Below are 20765 nucleotides of genomic sequence, written 5' to 3' on the forward strand. Positions count from 1 at the left end.
TAGTTAGAGAAACCTCCGCTACTCTCATTGCCGCTACTATCTAATGGGAAAAATTAAAAGAAAATAAGTGGTCCCGAACTCGACGCTAACTCCAATTTTGAGCTTGCGAGCTTGGATTAATAATATGTTACTGGATATTGCACTACAATTTTTAGGCGTCTCTCAAAATTCGCCGTTAACACTCAGCGCCATCTAGCGCCGAAACATTGTTTTGGTGATACAGGCTTTACAACGTGCTTTACGGTATAGGCAGAGAGGCTGCCACGTGTTAACTATAATTAATTGTTAGGACACTTATGAGGTATTGGGAATCCCAAACGCGAAGATAGATAACAGTCCCAGCTCCAAAAGAAATGCTTCCAATTCTATTATTCCTCTGGTAAGAAACCTCTTTTTGTTCTACACTCAGGAAATAACCTTTTATTATTTACGCCAACGAAATTTCAAACCGTTATTTTCGAAATCCCGCGCCTGCGCCAAAGAGTTTGTCACACCGTTTCCCCTGGAAATGCTATCCCGTCCGCGCTTTAACAGGCGACTATTGAGAGACGCCCTTAAATGCCTTAGCGAAGGCTGTAGTGCAATATCCAGTAACATATTATTAATCCAAGTTGCGAGAGTGCGTCTAAAACATAACGACTCTTCTTTAATTTGGTTTTTCTTATCTTCGTGCGACAGTACGTTCAGTAACTCATTTTTAAAACAAGCGCTAAACTACCGATGGTTTTCGAAATTTCAGCGCTTACAATCGTGACGTCAGAAGTTGTTGAACGGCCTCAGTGAACCACGATTTGTTTTCATTTTAAAATGGCGGGAGAAATGGAAGAAATAAACAAAGGCTTAACTTTAACTTACTATTTAATAAGAAAGCTAATTTATAAATTGGTTTTCCTAGTCTACGTTCAGCAGCGCTCATCGGACTCACCGATTACTAATCGGTGACATCGGTTTGCTACTGTACGCTTTTTCACGTTTCCGGTTTTGACGTCACGATAGTCATCGGCTGGAAGAGCCGGTTTTTCCGATGACTGACGTCATTACTGACGTAAAACTTCTATAAAAGCTACGCCATTTTAAAAAACACCGATGACTGAATAAAAGCGTTCAGCAACTTACGACGTCATTATGACGAAAAAGCTCATCGGTGGATAATATAAATCCATCGGGTTTTTTTTCCGTTGACTGCTACTGAACGTACCCCTAGTAACTCTAAAAAGCTCAGGGCTGAGCTCAACGTTCAGCGCTTTGTTACTTCCGGTTTTGACGTCACGTTGCCCGTCCGTTGAGCAACGAAGTCATCGGCTGTAAGAGCAGGTTATTCTGTTGCTCAAAGGTCACGTGACGACACAGCACGGAGTAAGGCTAGCTGCAGACGCCGCGACAGACGATATTTTACCAAACTTACAAAAAGCGTAGAAAGCGTTCAACAAGATCTTACGTCACGTTAGCAACGTTCTCAACGAAAATAATTTTTCAGTTACTTCGTTGAGAGTTACTGAACACAGCCCATTAATAATCAAACTCTGAGTAACTCTTTCCATCGCTGTCGGTTAATTTCGCCGTAACAACATCATTTTGCTCCGAAGACACCATCCACCAAAATCGTGATAATTTACAAAATCGTGGCAGAATTTATAGCAGAAGCCCTATATTAAGAAAAACAGCGCATTTTACGGAATTCATCGGGCTTCTGAGCCGATGACTTCGGGTACGTTCAGTAGAGCTCATCGACTAAAAAGCGCTGTTTCTTTAAAACTGTAACCGCTGAGCTCTGTCGTCATAATGACGTAGAAATTTGTTGAACGGGTATTGTTTAGTAATCGATTCTTTTTAAAATGGCGGCAAATAATTTTTCCGGGCAAGAAAATCGAAAAAAACGAAAACTTCTGTATTTGATCGTAAATGAACTTGTTACCGATGAAATAATTGAAAATGGTGGTGTTAATATTTGTTACACTCCTAACTATTCTAAAAAAACTAAAAATTGCGCCGCATTAATTGCAACAACATTCACTAATTCTAAGCCTCGGTCTAGACCTGTAAGAATAACAGACTATGTGGAAAGTGTAGTACCATATTATACAGAAAAAGATTTTAAATCTCATTTTCGAATGAGCAGGACCGCTGTTGATGAATAAAAGTAAACAAAACTAATTTCAATTTGTGCATTAGGAATTAATCAATATTTATGGAGGAGCTGTTGCTAATGAAAAAATGTGCGTTGCCATACCAATAGAGAAACGGGTGTTAGGTTCGTTGTGGCTTCTGTCAACACCTGAGTCATTCAGGAGCATTGGAGATCGTTTCGATCTATCAAAGGGAAACGCACATTATGTGTTCATTGAATTCGTTCGAATAGTGTCAAAATTAACACAACAATACATTACATGGCCTACTACAGAAAAAATGAACCAAACAATGACAGTCTGTGAAACAAAATATGGTTTCCCTATGACAGTTGGTGCAGTTGATGGCTGTCACATCGACATAAAGGAGCCAAATGAAGATAAAAATGCGTACTATAATCGTAAGAAGAGAACATCGATATTATTACAAGGTAATTTAATTTGGATGTGAACTTTTGTTAAAAATATTATAAATATTTATTTTTCATAGGCATTTGTAATGAAACATTAATATTCATTGATTGTTGCTGTGGATGGCCTGGTTCTGTCCACGATGCGAGAATGTGGCGTTTGAGTGCGATTTACCAGTTCCTCAAAAATGGCTTAAGGAGTGATGATAATGGGCACATTCTGGGTGACAGCGCGTACCCGCTAGACAAATTCGTAATGACTCCTTTCAAAGAAAATGGACATCGTACAATTCAGGAAAGAGCGTACAATACTTGCCATAGTTCAGCTCGCCAGATGATAGAAAGGGCATTTGCGTTGTTAAAGGGCCGTTTCCGCAGACTAAAATACTTAGACATGTCTTTAGTAGCTGAAATTTCAGAAGTGATTATGACTGCATGCATTTTGCATAATTTTATTTTGAGGCACGATGGAGATGATGATGTGGGTGATTATATAGATGAAAATTTTGAACATGTAACAGCTGAAATAATGGAAGAGGCTGATAATACTAATTCAGAAGCTGCAAAGATGAAAAGAAATGATATTGCAAGAAATATAAGGCTTCCCAGACAATTGCAAGACATTTAAAGCTGTCTTAACACCTATGTAAAATTTGGTTATGCATTTGCGAAATAAATTTTATTATTTCTTGAAGTTATTTGAGCTTTGTTAAAAATTACTTAATAAAGATAGTTATCATTTCTACATTTTCATTAACGAATCAACCATTTTAGACAAAACTTCATTTTTTTTATCTAATCTTTTCAAAAGTTCATTTTGAAAAGTTTGGGTTTGTATACCAATTGTTTTTGCTTGTTCTAAGCAAAATCTTGCAAAACTTTCGTCTAAAAAATAAAACAAAATTAATTATAACGTAGTTCCTTTCTACATCCATGATAAAATTAACCACGTGAAAGCATGCCCTATGACAGTAAACAATAACAAACGCCAAGGCTTAAAGATATACGATGGATTACATTAAAAAGACAAGTGTTATAATTAATATATCAAACAATAGAATACCTCTTAATATCCTTGCGTGATCTCCGGGTCTCACGGCAATCATATAACAATTTTTATCATTGTCAAGGAGCGCTACTTCAATTAACTGCTCTTCAGAAGAAGTCGCCATTTTCTTAGATTGGCTACGCGTTTTACGTCACACTAACTAAAAAACCGACTCTTCGAGCCGATGACTTGATGGCTCATCGATGAGCCATCGTGACGTCAAACTGGAAACGCAAAAAAGCGTACAGTGAAAAATCGATGTCAGCGCTTACTCATCGGTGTCAGCGCTGAGCTCTGCTGAACGTACCCTTCGATTCGTAAGCGCTGACAATCGTAACGTCACAACCGGAAGTTCGAAAAGTCGTTCAACAACTTTTATCGGCTCAGCGCTGGCTCCGATGACTAGTTACTGAACGTAGCCCTGGGGCGCGTCAAAATTCTTAGAAAGAATTCTTCTCTTGAGAAGAGTTCTTCGTGAGAACTCGCTAAAAAGCGTCAAACGCAAAAAGATTCTTCTAAAGATGGCGGCTTACGAGAATGCCACGAACGTTGCAAACTAAGCCTTTAACCATAAATATTATTTTTACACGATTTCACGACAATATATGAAGGAAAAAACCTTTTATTGATAATTTAAAAAGAAATATTTCATATGAAAATTAACTTAACATTCGGTTTTCTCTGAAATTCATTTTCGTCCACAAAAATATCATAATGTTTATTTTATTCAGCATCAAGTAAACTGATTAGTATATTAGCTGCCATTTTTATTTTTAAAATCCTCCCTTTTTGAGAAGTGAGAATTCTCACTATCAACGGAAGAATTCTTAGAATTTTGACGCGCCCTTGGTGTAACAAATTGCTGAAGTATGCGCCGTAATTTTCCAAAATATACAATGTTTTATCTACTTAAGTTTCCGATACGTGGGTTGCTAACGCTGTTGCTGTAGCCATTTTATTGGATTGTCTATTTTCTGAATACCTACAGATATCTCGACTGTCTTGTTTATCATGCTAAAGAGACGAACTGTCGCTTCGTTTTGCGTAATGGGTATTTAGCAATTGCGCTCTCTCTACTTTCTAAAGTATTTTTCATAAAGGCTAGAACCTCATCAACATTCCAATCTGTATCTAAATTGCGAGGCAAACTATACGCCAATCTAAGATCTGACGGAAGACACTAACAATTTTCTACATAAACTATTTCCTAAGCCTGTAGGGGGGTCCTCCCTCTCGCGTAACTTTACTGGTGGGGTTAGCGAGGTTGAGTAGGGTGTTTAGGGGTAATGCTTGAAATTAAATGATTGAGAGTTGCCATAAATATAATTAACAAAATAAAGTTTAATGATTACGAATAAAAAGAATTAGGTTAATCGATTTAAGACATTGAAATTTGACGCTTATGTTACAAAATAGATGATTACAAATAAAGTTCAGTAAATTTGGGTACTTATTTTAAGGGTCCGGTTCAAGGTCCATACCGTCGGCGTTTAAGCCCGCACTCACCCGCGGACCATACGGTCGCGTTTCAATCCGCACACCGTAGATTCGCCAGTTTAGCACTCGGAGGTCATTTAGGCGCGAGTTATCTTATTTCACGTCGGCGACTCCCGGAATACGTCTGACCGACCGCCACTTGTCAAGTCTTGCCAAAAGTGCGCCAACACCCCGGTTTTGTTCATGGCCTCGTCACGTGGTTTTCGGTGGCGCGAACTTCCACCCCAATCAACAGGCTCGAGACCAGTCAACCTGCCGGACCCAACCAATTATCACGATGGCAACATGATGTTCGTTTCCATCTTTCAGTTCCCACAAGCGGGATTCCTCAAAGGGTCAGCCGGAGCGTCTTCAATAAATCACTGCTTAAAAGTAATATCAAACCTGGCGCCATCCTGTCGCCAGGTAATTGGCAACCCTCAATTCGGACTGGCAACAAACTCATAGGGAAGATTTAGGGTTAAAGGGGACTCGCGACGGCATAATACAAAGCAGTTGGGGACTAGCTAATCCCAACAGTGAGAGAACGGAGAGAGAGAATAATAAAGGGAAAGGGAAAACCCAGGATAACTTTGGCCACAAGGTCACCTATGACGACCCCTTCCCAATGACCGTCCGTTGCGCGGTCACTTCAATTATAACGATAGAGCTATAAAGAGCTTCACCCGGGCCCCCTGGTGGTGACGTCCAGCATCGCCGCCAGAGTAGCCCAAAGCTATACTAACTAATAAATTTCTTAGAAAGAGACAAGGTCGAATTTTGAAAACGTGGGAAAGAAATATATATTTAAGACAAGGTGTTTAAAGGAACTGTAAATAACGAAACTATGGAATTTTAAATTGGTCGCTACAAGCCTTTTGTCATTAGACTTGTGAATAGTCACAATTGCTATATTTATAACCTGTGTTTATGACTAATAAAATCTGTTCTAGTACTAATTCTGAGACAGATAAATTTGAAAACGCGTCTTTAGCATCGCCAACTAAATAAGAAGTCGATAAGTGATATTCATCTACCTTTGCACTTGCCCACTCGACGATTGAAACCGACTCCAGAATCCTTCCCACTATGGAACTACGACTAACGGAAGACTTACGATGGTCGCAGGCGCGCTGTTTGTAGACACAACACTCGCGGAATCCGAAACGATATTCACTTATCGCTCTATTCAATGTTTCTATTTGCATTCCCTCTTTTCGCCTTATGTTTCCAAAGGTTAATGCTGTCTCGAAAGGCACGTCAAATCCCCAACTCGATTTCCCGCTCATCTCTAAGGTCTTCATATTTCCGGTACACTTCGTGGCGCTCGCTCTCTTTTATCGATAACATTTCCAACTTCTCTTCTATATCGTCATGTTAAGTTAAAAGGAACCACCTATGGACTGCATTGTAAAGAATGATAAAATTGGCGAATAAGTAGATAAGTCCATAATGAAAAGGGATAATAAAGCTAAACCCTAAATAAATTTTAAGAAATTTAAAAACTTACTAATAGCTCGTACCGATAGGTCTTCGAGCAAACAAAAAACGCGAAACTCGGACCAAATAGATCTTCGAGTGAATAATTAAATTAAATAAAATAGCCAGAAAATCCAACGGTAGACCAGTTTCGTCCTATTTGGAACTCGTCAGTACCGTGCGGGAAATCTGGCTCGCGACTATAACACCGAATAGAGAAACTAAACCTAAATATTAAAAATTTCAAAACGAGTTTCGCGTTTTTTGTTTGCTCGAAGACCTATTGGTACGAGCTATTAGTAAGTTTTTAAATTTCTTCAAATTTATTTAGGGTTTAGGGATAACCCTTTTCATTATGGACTTATCTACTTATTCGCCAATTTTATCATCCTTCTATATCGTCAGTCGACGCTGTGACGTCATTTACCAATGCCTCAAGTACTGTTCTTCTCTAATAAATTTTCTGCCGCTTTGATAATAGTTCTTGAAGTCATCTTGCTTCGATACGTAACAGGTTCGTAATTATGATAATTATACTAATAATATAATCAACTAGGCTAATACCCAAGGCACCACCCAAGGCCCAAGTTATCTAGGGACTTTTATTGCCTTTAATTCAGGGGGCCGGGTTACAACAAATCCCGGGATTCGCCGGCAAATGTTTAATTTAATTTAAACTAGTCTAGCAGACTGTAAACAACACTTAAGTTCCAATCAAATACTTATTTATTATCACTATTTACAGTTTTTACTCATTTAGAATAATCGATAATTAAGAAAATTTCGTTGCTTTAATGTTTTTAACTCTGTATATCTGCAAGTTTTTAGTAATAATAATCAGCTATGGTAATACCCTAAGTCATCATGTGACTTTTAAAGCCATTAATTCAGGTGGCCGGGTTACAATGCGTAGGAGGGTGGTGGTAAGTCCATAACGCCACGCGAGTAAACAGCTCCCTACACTCACTATTACCGTTAACCTCAACAAGTTTTTATGGAAGGGGAAACCGAAGATCTCGGGCGAAAACCCCTTAAACCAGTGGGGAGAGAACTTGCAAACTCAACGCGGAAGGAGTTGTTCCGAGTTTTCACCCAGTGCCACAAGCTGGGATCGAACCCGGCTCCTCTTGCTGCGAGGCGAAAGTGCTAAGAACCAAAATTGTCCATAACAATTTTCTCCTCTGTCCCATAGTTTGACAAAACCTAGTATGGTCTGTTTGTTTAAATTAATATTTAAGTGATATTATCATACGTAACATAATCACTCTTAAATACGCCTCTGTATTAAATTACCATAGAAAATTTTTCAGTAAGACCTTGTATCTTTTAATCCTGGCGCCAGTGAAAGGTGGCCATGGAAACGAAATCTCGTGATCGAGAGTCACGTGCTAAAATATAGATTCTTAAAGTTAAATCTGATGCACTAACTTCAGTTTTCCATGAGAATAGCTGACGCGTTTTTCGTTACGGAGTTGTACGTTCATACCCCGCGAAACAAGTTTCATTAAAGAAAATGCTTTTATGGCATACTTATGAGTGATTATTTTACATATGATATTATTAATAGCTAGAGTAAGTAAGATTTATTGGTGGCTCCGGGTTTAATTCCCCACTCTATCCAATTTTTTTAAAATTATTATTCCTTTTTTAGATTATACCACAAATACCAGCTTAAAATGACGTCATGCAAATAATAAAATAAAAGCAACCGAAACTTCGGTTTTTCATAATTCACAACAGCTCATTGTTCTTAGAGTATTTGATTTGAATATTTAAAAAAAACACAAAGAAGAAATAATATATATTAAATAAATCAAAATATTTACAAATAAAGAAAACAGTTTCAAATTAAAATTTATTGGCTTGAATGAAATCTCTAAATATGACCAAGCCTAAATTGTAGCTACCGTAACACGCCAAGAGTTCTTCGTGATAATTGTTCTCCCCGTGAGAGCTCGCTAAAAAGATTCTTCTAAAGATGGCGGCTTACGGACGTTGTAATCTAAGCCTTTGATAATATTATTTTACACGATTTCACCTTGGATTAATCACAATCCCAGATTTCACGACAATATATGAAGGAAGAAAACATTTTATTTATAATTTAAAAGGAAATTTTTAATCGGATATTAACTTAACGTTCGGTTTTCCCTGAAATTAATTTTCGTCCACTAAAATATCATGCTGTTTATTTTCTTCATCATCAGGTAAACTGACTAGAATATTAGCTACCATTTTTATTTGACCAAGTGAGAATGCTCGGAGGCATTATCACTCTTCTCAAGAGGGAGGCATTCTCACTCTTCTCAAGAGGGAGGCATTCTCACTCTTCTCAAGAGGGAGGCATTCTCACTCTTCTCAAGAGGGAGGCATTCTCACTCTTCTCAAGAGGGAGGCATTCTCACTCTTCTCAAGAGGGAGGCATTCTCACTCTTCTCAAGAGGGAGACATTCTTACTCTTCTCAAGATGGAGGCATTCTCACTCTTCTCAAGATGGAGGCATTCTCACTCTTCTCAAGATGGAGGCATTCTCACTCTTCTCAAGTGGGAGGCATTCTCACTCTTCTCAAGAGGGAGGCATTCTCACTCTTCTCAAGAGGGAGGCATTCTCACTCTTCTCAAGTGGGAGGAATTCTCACTCTTCTCAAGAGGGAGGCATTCTCACTCTTCTCAAGAGGGAGGCATTCTCACTCTTCTCAAGAGGGAGGCATTCTCACTCTTTTCAAGAGGGAGGCAATCTCACTCTTCTCAAGAGGGAGGCATTATCACTCTTCTCGAGAGGGAGGCATTATCACTCTTCTCAAGAGGGAGGCATTATCACTCTTCTCAAGAGGGAGGCATTCTCACTTTTTTCAAGAGGGAGGCATTCTCACTCTTCTCAAGAGGGAGACATTCTCACTCTTTTCAAGAGGGAGGCAATCTCACTCTTCTCAAGAGGGAGGCATTCTCACTCTTCTCAAGAGGGAGGCATTCTCACTTTTTACAAGAGGGAGGCATTCTCACTCTTCTCAAGAGGGAGACATTCTTACTCTTCTCAAGAGGGAGGCATTCTCACTCTTTTCAAGAGGGAGGCAATCTCACTCTTCTCAAGAGGGAGGCATTCTCACTCTTCTCAAGAGGGAGGCATTATCACTCTTCTCAAGAGGGAGGCATTCTCACTTTTTTCAAGAGGGAGGCATTCTCACTCTTCTCAAGAGGGAGACATTCTTACTCTTCTCAAGAGGGAGGCATTCTCACTCTTCTCAAGAGGGAGACATTCTTACTCTTCTCAAGAGGGAGGCATTCTCACTCTTTTCAAGAGGGAGGCAATCTCACTCTTCTCAAGAGGGAGGCATTATCACTCTTCTCAAGAGGGAGGCATTCTCACTTTTTTCAAGAGGGAGGCATTCTCACTCTTCTCAAGAGGGAGACATTCTTACTCTTCTCAAGTGGGAGGCATTCTCACTCTTCTCAAGAGGGAGGCATTCTCACTCTTCTCAAGTGGGAGGCATTCTCACTCTTCTCAAGAGGGAGGCATTCTCACTCTTCTCAAGAGGAAGGCATTCTCACTCTTCTCAAGAGGGAGGCATTCTCACTCTTTTCAAGAGGGAGGCAATCTCACTCTTCTCAAGAGGGAGGCATTCTCACTCTTCTCAAGAGGGAGGCATTCTCACTCTTCTCAAGAGGGAGGCATTCTCACTCTTTTCAAGAGGGAGGCAATCTCACTCTTCTCAAGAGGGAGACATTCTTACTCTTCTCAAGAGGGAGGCATTCTCACTCTTTTCAAGAGGGAGGCAATCTCACTCTTCTCAAGAGGGAGGCATTGTCACTCTTCTCAAGAGGGAGGCATTATCACTCTTCTCAAGAGGGAGGCATTATCACTCTTCTCAAGAGGGAGGCATTCTCACTTTTTACAAGAGGGAGGCATTCTCACTTTTTACAAGAGGGAGGCATTCTCACTCTTCTCAAGAGGGAGACATTCTTACTCTTCTCAAGAGGGAGGCATTCTCACTCTTTTCAAGAGGGAGGCAATCTCACTCTTCTCAAGAGGGAGGCATTCTCACTCTTCTCAAGAGGGAGGCATTCTCACTTTTTTCAAGAGGGAGGCATTCTCACTCTTCTCAAGAGGGAGACATTCTTACTCTTCTCAAGATGGAGGCATTCTCACTCTTCTCAAGATGGATGCATTCTCACTCTTCTCAAGTGGGAGGCATTCTCACTCTTCTCAAGAGGGAGGCATTCTCACTCTTCTCAAGAGGGAGGCATTCTCACTCTTCTCAAGAGGGCGGCATTCTCACTCTTCTCAAGTGGGAGGCATTCTCACTCTTCTCAAGAGGGAGGCATTCTCACTCTTCTCAAGTGGGAGGCGTTCTCACTCTTCTCAAGAGGGAGGCATTCTCACTCTTCTCAAGAGGGAGGCATTATCACTCTTCTCAAGAGGGAGGCATTATCACTCTTCTCAAGAGGGAGGCATTCTCACTTTTTTCAAGAAGGAGGCATTCTCACTCTTCTCAAGAGGGAGACATTCTCACTCTTTTCAAGAGGGAGGCAATCTCACTCTTCTCAAGAGGGAGGCATTCTCACTCTTCTCAAGAGGGAGGCATTATCACTCTTCTCAAGAGGGAGGCATTATCACTCTTCTCAAGAGGGAGGCATTCTCACTTTTTACAAGAGGGAGGCATTCTCACTTTTTACAAGAGGGAGGCATTCTCACTCTTCTCAAGAGGGAGACATTCTTACTCTTCTCAAGAGGGAAGCATTCTCACTCTTTTCAAGAGGGAGGCAATCTCACTCTTCTCAAGAGGGAGGCATTCTCACTCTTCTCAAGAGGGAGGCATTATCACTCTTCTCAAGAGGGAGGCATTCTCACCTTTTTCAAGAGGGAGGCATTCTCACTCTTCTCAAGAGGGAGACATTCTTACTCTTCTCAAGATGGAGGCATTCTCACTCTTCTCAAGATGGAGGCATTCTCACTCTTCTCAAGTGGGAGGCATTCTCACTCTTCTCAAGAGGGAGGCATTCTCACTCTTCTCAAGAGGGCGGCATTCTCACTCTTCTCACGTGGGAGGCATTCTCACTCTTCTCAAGAGGGAGGCATTATCACTCTTCTCAAGAGGGAGGCATTCTCACTTTTTTCAAGAGGGAGGCATTCTCACTCTTCTCAAGAGGGAGACATTCTTACTCTTCTCAAGATGGAGGCATTCTCACTCTTCTCAAGATGGAGGCATTCTCACTCTTCTCAAGTGGGAGGCATTCTCACTCTTCTCAAGAGGGAGGCATTCTCACTCTTCTCAAGAGGGCGGCATTCTCACTCTTCTCAAGTGGGAGGCATTCTCACTCTTCTCAAGAGGGAGGCATTCTCACTCTTCTCAAGTGGGAGGCATTCTCACTCTTTTCAAGAGGGAGGCAATCTCACTCTTCTCAAGAGGGAGGCATTGTCACTCTTCTCAAGAGGGAGGCATTATCACTCTTCTCAAGAGGGAGGCATTATCACTCTTCTCAAGAGGGAGGCATTCTCACTTTTTACAAGAGGGAGGCATTCTCACTTTTTACAAGAGGGAGGCATTCTCACTCTTCTCAAGAGGGAGACATTCTTACTCTTCTCAAGAGGGAGGCATTCTCACTCTTTTCAAGAGGGAGGCAATCTCACTCTTCTCAAGAGGGAGGCATTCTCACTCTTCTCAAGAGGGAGGCATTATCACTCTTCTCAAGAGGGAGGCATTCTCACTTTTTTCAAGAGGGAGGCATTCTCACTCTTCTCAAGTGGGAGGCATTCTCACTCTTCTCAAGAGGGAGGCATTCTCACTCTTCTCAAGTGGGAGGCATTCTCACTCTTCTCAAGAGGGAGGCATTCTCACTCTTCTCAAGAGGGAGGCATTCTCACTCTTTTCAAGAGGGAGGCATTCTCACTCTTTTCAAGAGGGAGGCAATCTCACTCTTCTCAAGAGGGAGGCATTCTCACTCTTCTCAAGAGGGAGGCATTCTCACTCTTCTCAAGAGGGAGGCATTCTCACTCTTTTCAAGAGGGAGGCAATCTCACTCTTCTCAAGAGGGAGGCATTCTCACTCTTCTCAAGAGAACTCGCGAGAAGAGATGACGTCACCTCCTGTGAGAAGAGATGACGTCACCTTCTGTGAGAAGAGATGACGTCATCTCCTGTGAGAAGGACCGTCAAAATTTTGAGAAGTTAGAATTCTCACTATCAACGGAAGAATTCTTAGAATTTTGAAGGCTGCTTTGAAAGCCACGGACCTACGACAACTAAAACTAGTTAAATACCTAATTGAATCGTCGTCTGATCAAAACGAGTAGCGCAGATACCTGTATTAAACTCGGTTCGGCTGCGCTGGTTTGGGAAGCAAGGAGAGACGGTTAGGCGGCTAGTTATTAGTTGTGTCTAAATACCATTTTTTGAGGATCGAATCGAATATCAATTTTTTTTTCGAGGCACGTAAAATACCAAATCGTATATTTAAAACGTCAAATAATTTGGTCGAATATTTTTTCAAATAATTCAACGTATTTGGTTTTCACGGGTTTTCAAATAACCAAATAGTTTGTATTTTTGTAATAATTGAAATCACGGGACTATTTGCATAATTATCAACAAAAAAATAAAAAATAATTTAAATCACGCGACGTTTTACTTGCAAATAGCAAAATAAGAAAATAAATAAATTTGGGCCTTTGGCTAAAAATATCGGCTTTTTAACCGAAACCTAGTAAAAATTTTATTCGTTAATTTGATAAATTCTTGACTTACCACTCAAATACGATTTACACAAAATTCACTTTTTTAACCACAAGATCAATTTTCTCCTGGTTTGGTTTTAGACTTGGTTTTAGTTAAACTTTTTTATTCAGCTTCTGCCTTTCGCTAGAATGTTTTAAAGCAAGTGTCGGCTCTAGGTGAAGTAGCTCTTTTTTCAACAGATGTCGCTAGCGTCGAAATCAAAACAAAAGGCGGGACATAAAAGTATGCTTCGCGTTGATAGGCTCGTTTGTAAATTTGTCAATAACTTCAATTATAGTAATTGTTAACAATATATTTTATATGGGATATATAATTTAGGTTTAAGTTCACTAACGTAAGTAGAGTAAAAGTTGTCTAAAGATAATACTCTATAATGGCTCTCTGACGACGATATTGTTTCGCTATTTTGAATTTTAGCTTCCGTTCCTATTAATAGATGGCTCTTCGCTCTCCACGAAATTAATTTTTGTCGAAGATTCGGATAGATTCATGGTCATCTCTAATAACAGGGGCCTTTTCATAATACAGGTGGCAATGCTAGAGCCGACAGTTGATTTAATCATAGACATAATAAATAGGATAGACACCCGTCGCTTGGGTTGGCAAGCCTTTATTTACACGCCAGTAAGAAAAAGCAGACGCGGGGGAAACGGCCGAAAATTCGCCACCTGCCGGTCGCAAAAAATATTATTATCACAAGAGCTTCGCGCCACCTATTGGTTACTGAAATTGATATCAAGCGCGAAGTTCAAGTTAAGCCTAACTAGACGCAAAAAGTTTGATGTTTTTTCAGAACGCTCAAATTCGTCCACGTTGCACCACGACTTCCTTCCTCTTTTGCGCCAATTTTGGTCCTTTTTCTAGTAGCCCTGGTCCGCATCTCAGTCCAAGCTTACAAGTCCTTTATACCAACTGTATTTATAATGGCACTATTTGGTCTCTGTTGGCTCCATGGTGCGCTCTTGGATGTCCAATGATCTACTGTCCACGCCGCACACAAACATCACAGATGGGGACACAACAATAAAACTACGCTTAAAATAAACAAAAATAAAACTGGTAATGGTTCTCACTTGGCACTCTCAGTCATAAAACGAGGGTGGTTAAACGGGGTTAGAGAGAGAAGAGAGAGAAACTTCGCTATCTTCTCGCTGTGGTCGCCCCATAAACTTCGACCCCTGGGGTCCAGGGCTGAACCGAAGCCCATAAACTTTCACTCGGCGACCCGCGCCTTCGGATCGAACATCTGGAGCCCATTACCCGAATATAGGCCTACCATAGTTGTTTGTATATTTAAAATTGAATAAAGCTCTCTTTGTACGTTAGGCCTATTTTTGGCATACACAACATCTGAGAGCCAGGACCTGCAAGTTACTGTTTATTTACTGCTTGTTGAAATAATAAAAACCTTTCACCTGTACGGTATGCAACAAGTGTTTCCTTTTAACCCTAGGTAGCTTTTTTGAACATATTAACAGAGAGTGTAAAGATTATGAGAGGCGTCTCTCTTTCAAAAAAGCGTACTAACTTTTTTTCCCAATAATGTCCACTACTACCGTAAGAGCGATGGCGCCACTAGTGGCGCCGTTCTCACAGCGCGTGCGTTTCGATGTTAGGTTTAAAAGAGACGCAAAAACTTTCCAGATTTTTAATGCTAGTTTTACAAGGTTTTTAAATAATTTAGTATTTCTGGGGTATATTGTTCCGTTTTAAATTGTAAAATATCGAAAACAAGAAATCCTTGTTTATATTTTTTTAAGTTTCCAAAGGAAAAAGACTGGTAAATTCGCATTTTCATTAGATAGGCTTATTGGCATATTAACTTAATATAAATTTTAGTTCTATTTTGTGGCTGAAAAATGTAAATAATGATGGGCTTACAAATAAAACTACGGAATATTTACACATTAACCATAGAATTTGCGCGAATCATTTCATTGATGCCAGTTTCATGAATATTAGAACTAAAAATAGGCTCACACCATCCGCTGTGCCAACAATTTTCAGTTTTAAGGACTCTTCACCATTGGAAATTTCAGAAAATGGTAATTTCAATTCAAGCCTTGCTACTCCTCTGGGAAGATCTAAAGGATAATTTTGGTTTTAAGTTTTTATTAACGGACAGGATTAGCCAAGCTTTTGTAGATAATTTTCTTGGATCTATAAGACAGAAAGGAGGCAACCGTGATCATCCGAATCCACAACAATTTCGAGCTGCATACCGGGCTACCTCTGTGAATAATCTCTTGAAACCACCGGATTCTAATTGCATTGATGATTTTAAACATTGACACTTTTAAAACTGCAGCTCCAGGACCGGATGAAGATTTCTCCAATTTTGAAAATCTTGTAGTCTCGCAAAGCCAGGGGCAATGTTCCGATGAAGACTTAGAATTTTGTAATTCTATTGAAAATCCAAACCTGCTAAAACAAAATGTTCTTAGTTACATTTCAGGATATCTAATTCACCGCTGCTACTCAAACCTTCAATGCTCTTCTTGCATAAGTCAACTCAAAAAAGACAATCCAATTGTTGACCCTACAAATCTGCTCTTTTACTTTAAAGCTTTCAAAACAGCAAAGAATTCTTCTTTCAGCAGCCTCATCGTACCAACTGATAGTTTCTTCAAATTTGTAATGGAGACAAATGAAGTATTTGACACCAGTTTTAAGCTTTTATCGCACATGACAAATATTAAAGGACGTTTGGTGAGATTCATCATTCAAAGAATTGACAAGAAATATTTTAAAGCTAATGAAGATTCTCCATGTGCAACTGCATACCAAAACATGATATCTTTTTTCATAGAATTCTGCATACATAGTTCCCTTAAAAAACAAGATATCAACCATGAATACATGAAAACCCAGAAAAGATAGATAGGAAACTGTTAAAAATACAACATTAATCTCATTTTACCAACTTCAATGTTTCCTCGTATTATTTAAATTTATACCGCTCTGTTCTGGTTAAGCCTCGGCCATTTCATAAAATTTCCAATGAATTTCCTTGGTTAATCAAACAAATTAATTCTTTTAGTATCAAAATATTATAAATAGTCCGCTTTCTTGTACTTACGTTTCTTTATTTTTCATGGAATTGAATTTTATTAATTTTAAATTAAAATTAGCATAATTCAACTATGTTTAACCATGGATTAAATAACCATGGTTTAACAGTCATGACTGATGAAAAATACTTTCCGGATCATCACCGGATGTTTACAAAATTAAAAAAAATTCCAGTAGCGACATCGTGTGTCGGATAGTATCGTAACCTCTCCTATGGGCGCGCGCTCTCAAAATCTTGTACGAAATTTTAACGTTACGGGAATAGGAAAAGACGCCTCTCATAATCTTTACACTCTCTGATATTAAGGCGTAGTAGAAACACGACGTTCTATTTACAGGTGAAAAGTGTAAAGCTCGCATTTGTATCCGCAAATGTAGGCTTTGTCCCTAACAACCTTTCCCTTTACTTCAGACACGGACTGTAAATTTACAGTCCGTGCTTCCGAGAGTTATCTCGTTGTTTTGGGCCATCGCTGCTGGGGAAGGTAGGGATGACTCATCCTCGCTCGCGTTGTCCACCTTCGGAATTCTCCGAAAGTGGCGACCTCTGACCCGAAGGGTTAAGAGCGGGGTAAAGTTATCGGTGACGCTTACTATTGCACCACAGTGAGTCCGCAAATATTTCTTGGCGGGCTTTCTTCTCCAGCTAATTAAGTTGGAGACCGGTAGCGTCATCCGAGGGGCCCGCTATATAAGGGACGTCGGGACACTGGACTAACTCTATTGGTTACGGACTCCGACCTAACCAGTCAAATCTTTTCTATTCTCTCTTCTAGAGGTATTTATTAGTTGCTTACCATGCCTTGTAATCTTTGGTAAATATATATATTATTATTAATTTCAATTTTTCAATTTCAATTTCAATTTTTCAATTTTTCAATTTCAATTTATTGAGTAATAAAATATTTTGTGTTATATTACATAATTTAAGGGCCGAAGTCATCTTGCGACTTATTGGCCCTGAACGTTTCAAAATTAAAAAAATAAAACAGCATCAAATATCTCGTACATGGTTTATACATAAGTCGACAATTTCCAGGCTTCACAAAAGTTTCCATTATTTCAAAAAGCCCCAAAAAAATTGGGAAAATGTCGTACATTCTATAGTCATACGTATGATTTAATATTTAATGGGGAATATAAGCTAGTACTAGTTGTCCACTAAGCCCTAAAGATATTAATATATATGAGGAGTTACCATCTGATTCTTCAGGTAATTAAGAATATTAAATATTAAATATTCAAGCATATTATTTAAACTACTACAGTTCTGCAGTTGACTCCGATCATGCATTGTGGACCCAATGTGCCCTTATGATGAGCGACACAGAATCAGAGAGCGAAAATGTGATAAAAGCATTGAATAATGCAGATCTGTAAGTTAATTGCAATATATCAAGCCATTGTGACAATTTTTTTTTTCTGTGCTTAACTAGGAATGTTCCTATTAATAAAGTCAAAAGTAGAATAAGACCCAAAAGTGTGTCAGCTGTACCTCCGTGCCTATTAAAATTTATAGTGAGACACACTATAGACTACATAACCTACTAGTTGGAATAGTACTAGCAACGTTATATTTCTAAAGTCTATAGTCTGGTGCGATTTTCTCGCCCGAAGACATACGTTCTAAAACGCCTCACTCGGCGGCGCTGGAGTACCTCGATTTTGATGTATTTTCCAACCCCCCTTCGTTTCCCTGTTTTACTTGGCGACTATACCGTTCTGACACACTTTTGGGTCTTATGCTACTTTTGATAAACTCAAGAAGCCGAAAAAAGTGTAGCCGAAGGGCAATTCTTCATCTATACAAGTGAAAGAAAATTCAAGGACCAGAATAGTGGACGGTTAGTAATTCTTCTTGTCAATAGTATCAGTAGTAGTTAGTGTAGGCACAAAGGGCTTGCCACCACCTTATTTATTGAAGCCTTCAACCTGATAAAATTGTTTAAAGCAACAGATACAATATTCTATTTTTGTTTGTGACATTATTTCTTTTTGTTCTAGAAGTGCAATATGATAGTATGTTTGAAAAAAACATTTGTAGAGGCCAAAGAAGCTACCATTAAAGTAGTTACTAACTTTTCGGAAGAAGGAAGGAATGAAAAGTTAAAGGAATTGGTGATGGGTCTAGAAATAAATGGGGTGGTTTTCATCTCATTAAAAATTTAAATGAAAAGTCTACTCACCAACCCGACAGAAGACAAACTTTACCAAAGTTACAAAAAGATTTTAAAAGCAATAAATTTTAAGAGCTTGGTGAAATATTTGAGTGGCATCGCAATTGAAGTAGGCATTGTAAAGCAGCCTTATCACTGTGTTCATAAATATAGCATGAAAACCTTTAATTTCAGTGAAAGGCCCCGGAAATCACTATGGGTTGTCATTTAGTTATTCAGCACATCTACGAAACTGGAATTTCGTTCATACATGATTTTGTACCTGAAGAAACGGAAAGTTATTTATATTATAGGCTTCATTTTGAACAAACTTTTCGGGCCAAGAAGCTCCAGTGACATGCCCTCTCTGTTGCTTATCGAAAATGAACTGAGGCTCATGAAGGTGGATTTATAAAAGTTGATATTGTTTTTTATTATAATTTTACACTATTTTGCGTTCCCTCCACGGTAACGACACCCAGATTTAGACATTTTTATATAATTGGTCAATTGCAGAACCTCGGAGGAGGGTGGCCCCACGGCGCCACCTAGACGCGGTGCAATCGCTAATACTTGTAGATTGTCGTCTCCATATACTATGCTACCCCTACGACTTCGGATTTGTTTAGTCTTTTCCGGTAGGGTAAATAGTGTGCAGCGCTGTCAGATTTTAAAACGGAAATTATGGTATCGACGATAAAAAATTATTGAATTATTCGCAAAATTATTGCACCTCCTATTTATGACGTTTTTAGCTAGTTTGGCGGGAATTTCAAATCTAAAAGTAATGCTGTAGTCGTTTTAAGTGTTTTCCTCAAAGATTTACATGTTCTTGAAATACTTGACCTGTCATTCGACCAAAGTAAATAACTTTTATAAATAACTGCCGGCAACAGTGACAGACCACGCGAAACTACGGAAGCTTGAACGCAAGGTTCATATAATTGGCTTGAACTAGCGCTCCTCTGTGCTGGCTGCCAGATCAGTGTTTTATTCTACGACCAAGTCTGAGACTGTCGTAGGTTGAAAGAGAAGACTAAGTTGCAAACCTGCCTGGCGCAGTGCTACCGCAGCCATTACGAGAAAGCGGGGCTGAACACGGTGTTCAGAACACCAGAAAGTTATTGAAATCGAAATTTTTTGAGAATATGATACTATATAAAAAAAATATAGTGCATAGCTAAATTTATGGTACAACCCAAATTTCTACCTAAAATTATTGATTTGTACCATAATTATGGTACGTCTAACAGCGCTGCTAGTGTGCCTTCTCACATATTTCCAAAGATCTTTAGTAACCTAGAAGTTCGACAGCTTTCCAGTGACTAAATAAACTTATTATCTCCTTAGATTATAATGATTATTAACCATGCAATCAATTACTTTATATTTTTTATTTCTGGTTAGAAAGAAACAGTAAATATTTTAAATTATCAAATAAATATTACGTTAACAAATATTTATTATTGTTAATTATGATCGAAACGAGTCTAGATGGCGTAACGGCGCTAGCTTCTCCGTGGTAGCACTTATTAAATAAACTTATCAAAATATAAGCAAACGATGCAAAAGTTATAATAAAATGCAAGTATAATTTTTTATAAAAGTCAAGTTTACGAATGACGATGAGGAAAATCTAATTGCATCTGCTTTAGCCTCTACCTATCCAGGTTTCAATGGCGAACCAAAGGAGGCGTGGCGATAGTTTTCGGTCGCGAATACTAGTAATAATAAAATTATTTGGACTTCTTTAAATGTTTCTACTCCATATTCTTCAATATTCGACTATAAAATAGGTTCCTTTTTAGAAATAATAGTGTGATATTTTGTGCTATTTCCATTTGTGGGGTTTTGGTGCTGGAAAAAAATCAAGGTTGCCGGAAAGTCACTTATACCTGGCAACTTTGAGTCTTTGCAAAGCTGGCTGGGTGCCCTTTATTTCGTCTGCTATTAATTAGTTTGAATAACGAAGTTTCGAAGTGAGTCTACGATTTATCATGTTCAGATATATTTAAATATCAATGGAAAGTTTTAACAAAAATTTAATAATCTTATATCGCAAATACAAGTGTTAGGTAGAAAACATCTTGCATTTTGGCAAAATAGTGACAATAATACCAGTGGTTCTTTGCATTGGAGGACCTAAACTTGGTGACGTGGAATCCACGACAGACATGGTAAGTTTTATAGACGAAACTACCCTAATCTCCTTGAACTACTGCTTCGTGGTTTTTTATACATTATGTTCAGGTTGAATTGTCAATT

General features: G+C 39.0%; 1 protein-coding gene across 1 annotated transcript; it reads left to right on the forward strand.

The window, feature by feature from the left end:
- Positions 1 to 1858: 1858 nt before the first annotated feature.
- Positions 1859 to 3230, forward strand: LOC149963031 (uncharacterized). The gene is made up of 2 exons (XM_090170440.1): positions 1859 to 2557; positions 2617 to 3230. The coding sequence occupies exons 1-2, from the start codon at positions 2215 to 2217 to the stop codon at positions 3162 to 3164; spliced, it is 891 nt and encodes a 296-aa protein (XP_090026566.1). The 5' UTR covers positions 1859 to 2214; the 3' UTR covers positions 3165 to 3230.
- Positions 3231 to 20765: the final 17535 nt, after the last annotated feature.

This window comes from Leiobunum rupestre, chromosome 1, assembly GCF_980474605.1.
Source record: "Leiobunum rupestre chromosome 1, qqLeiRupe1.1.hap1, whole genome shotgun sequence".
Lineage (NCBI taxonomy): Eukaryota > Metazoa > Arthropoda > Arachnida > Opiliones > Sclerosomatidae > Leiobunum > Leiobunum rupestre.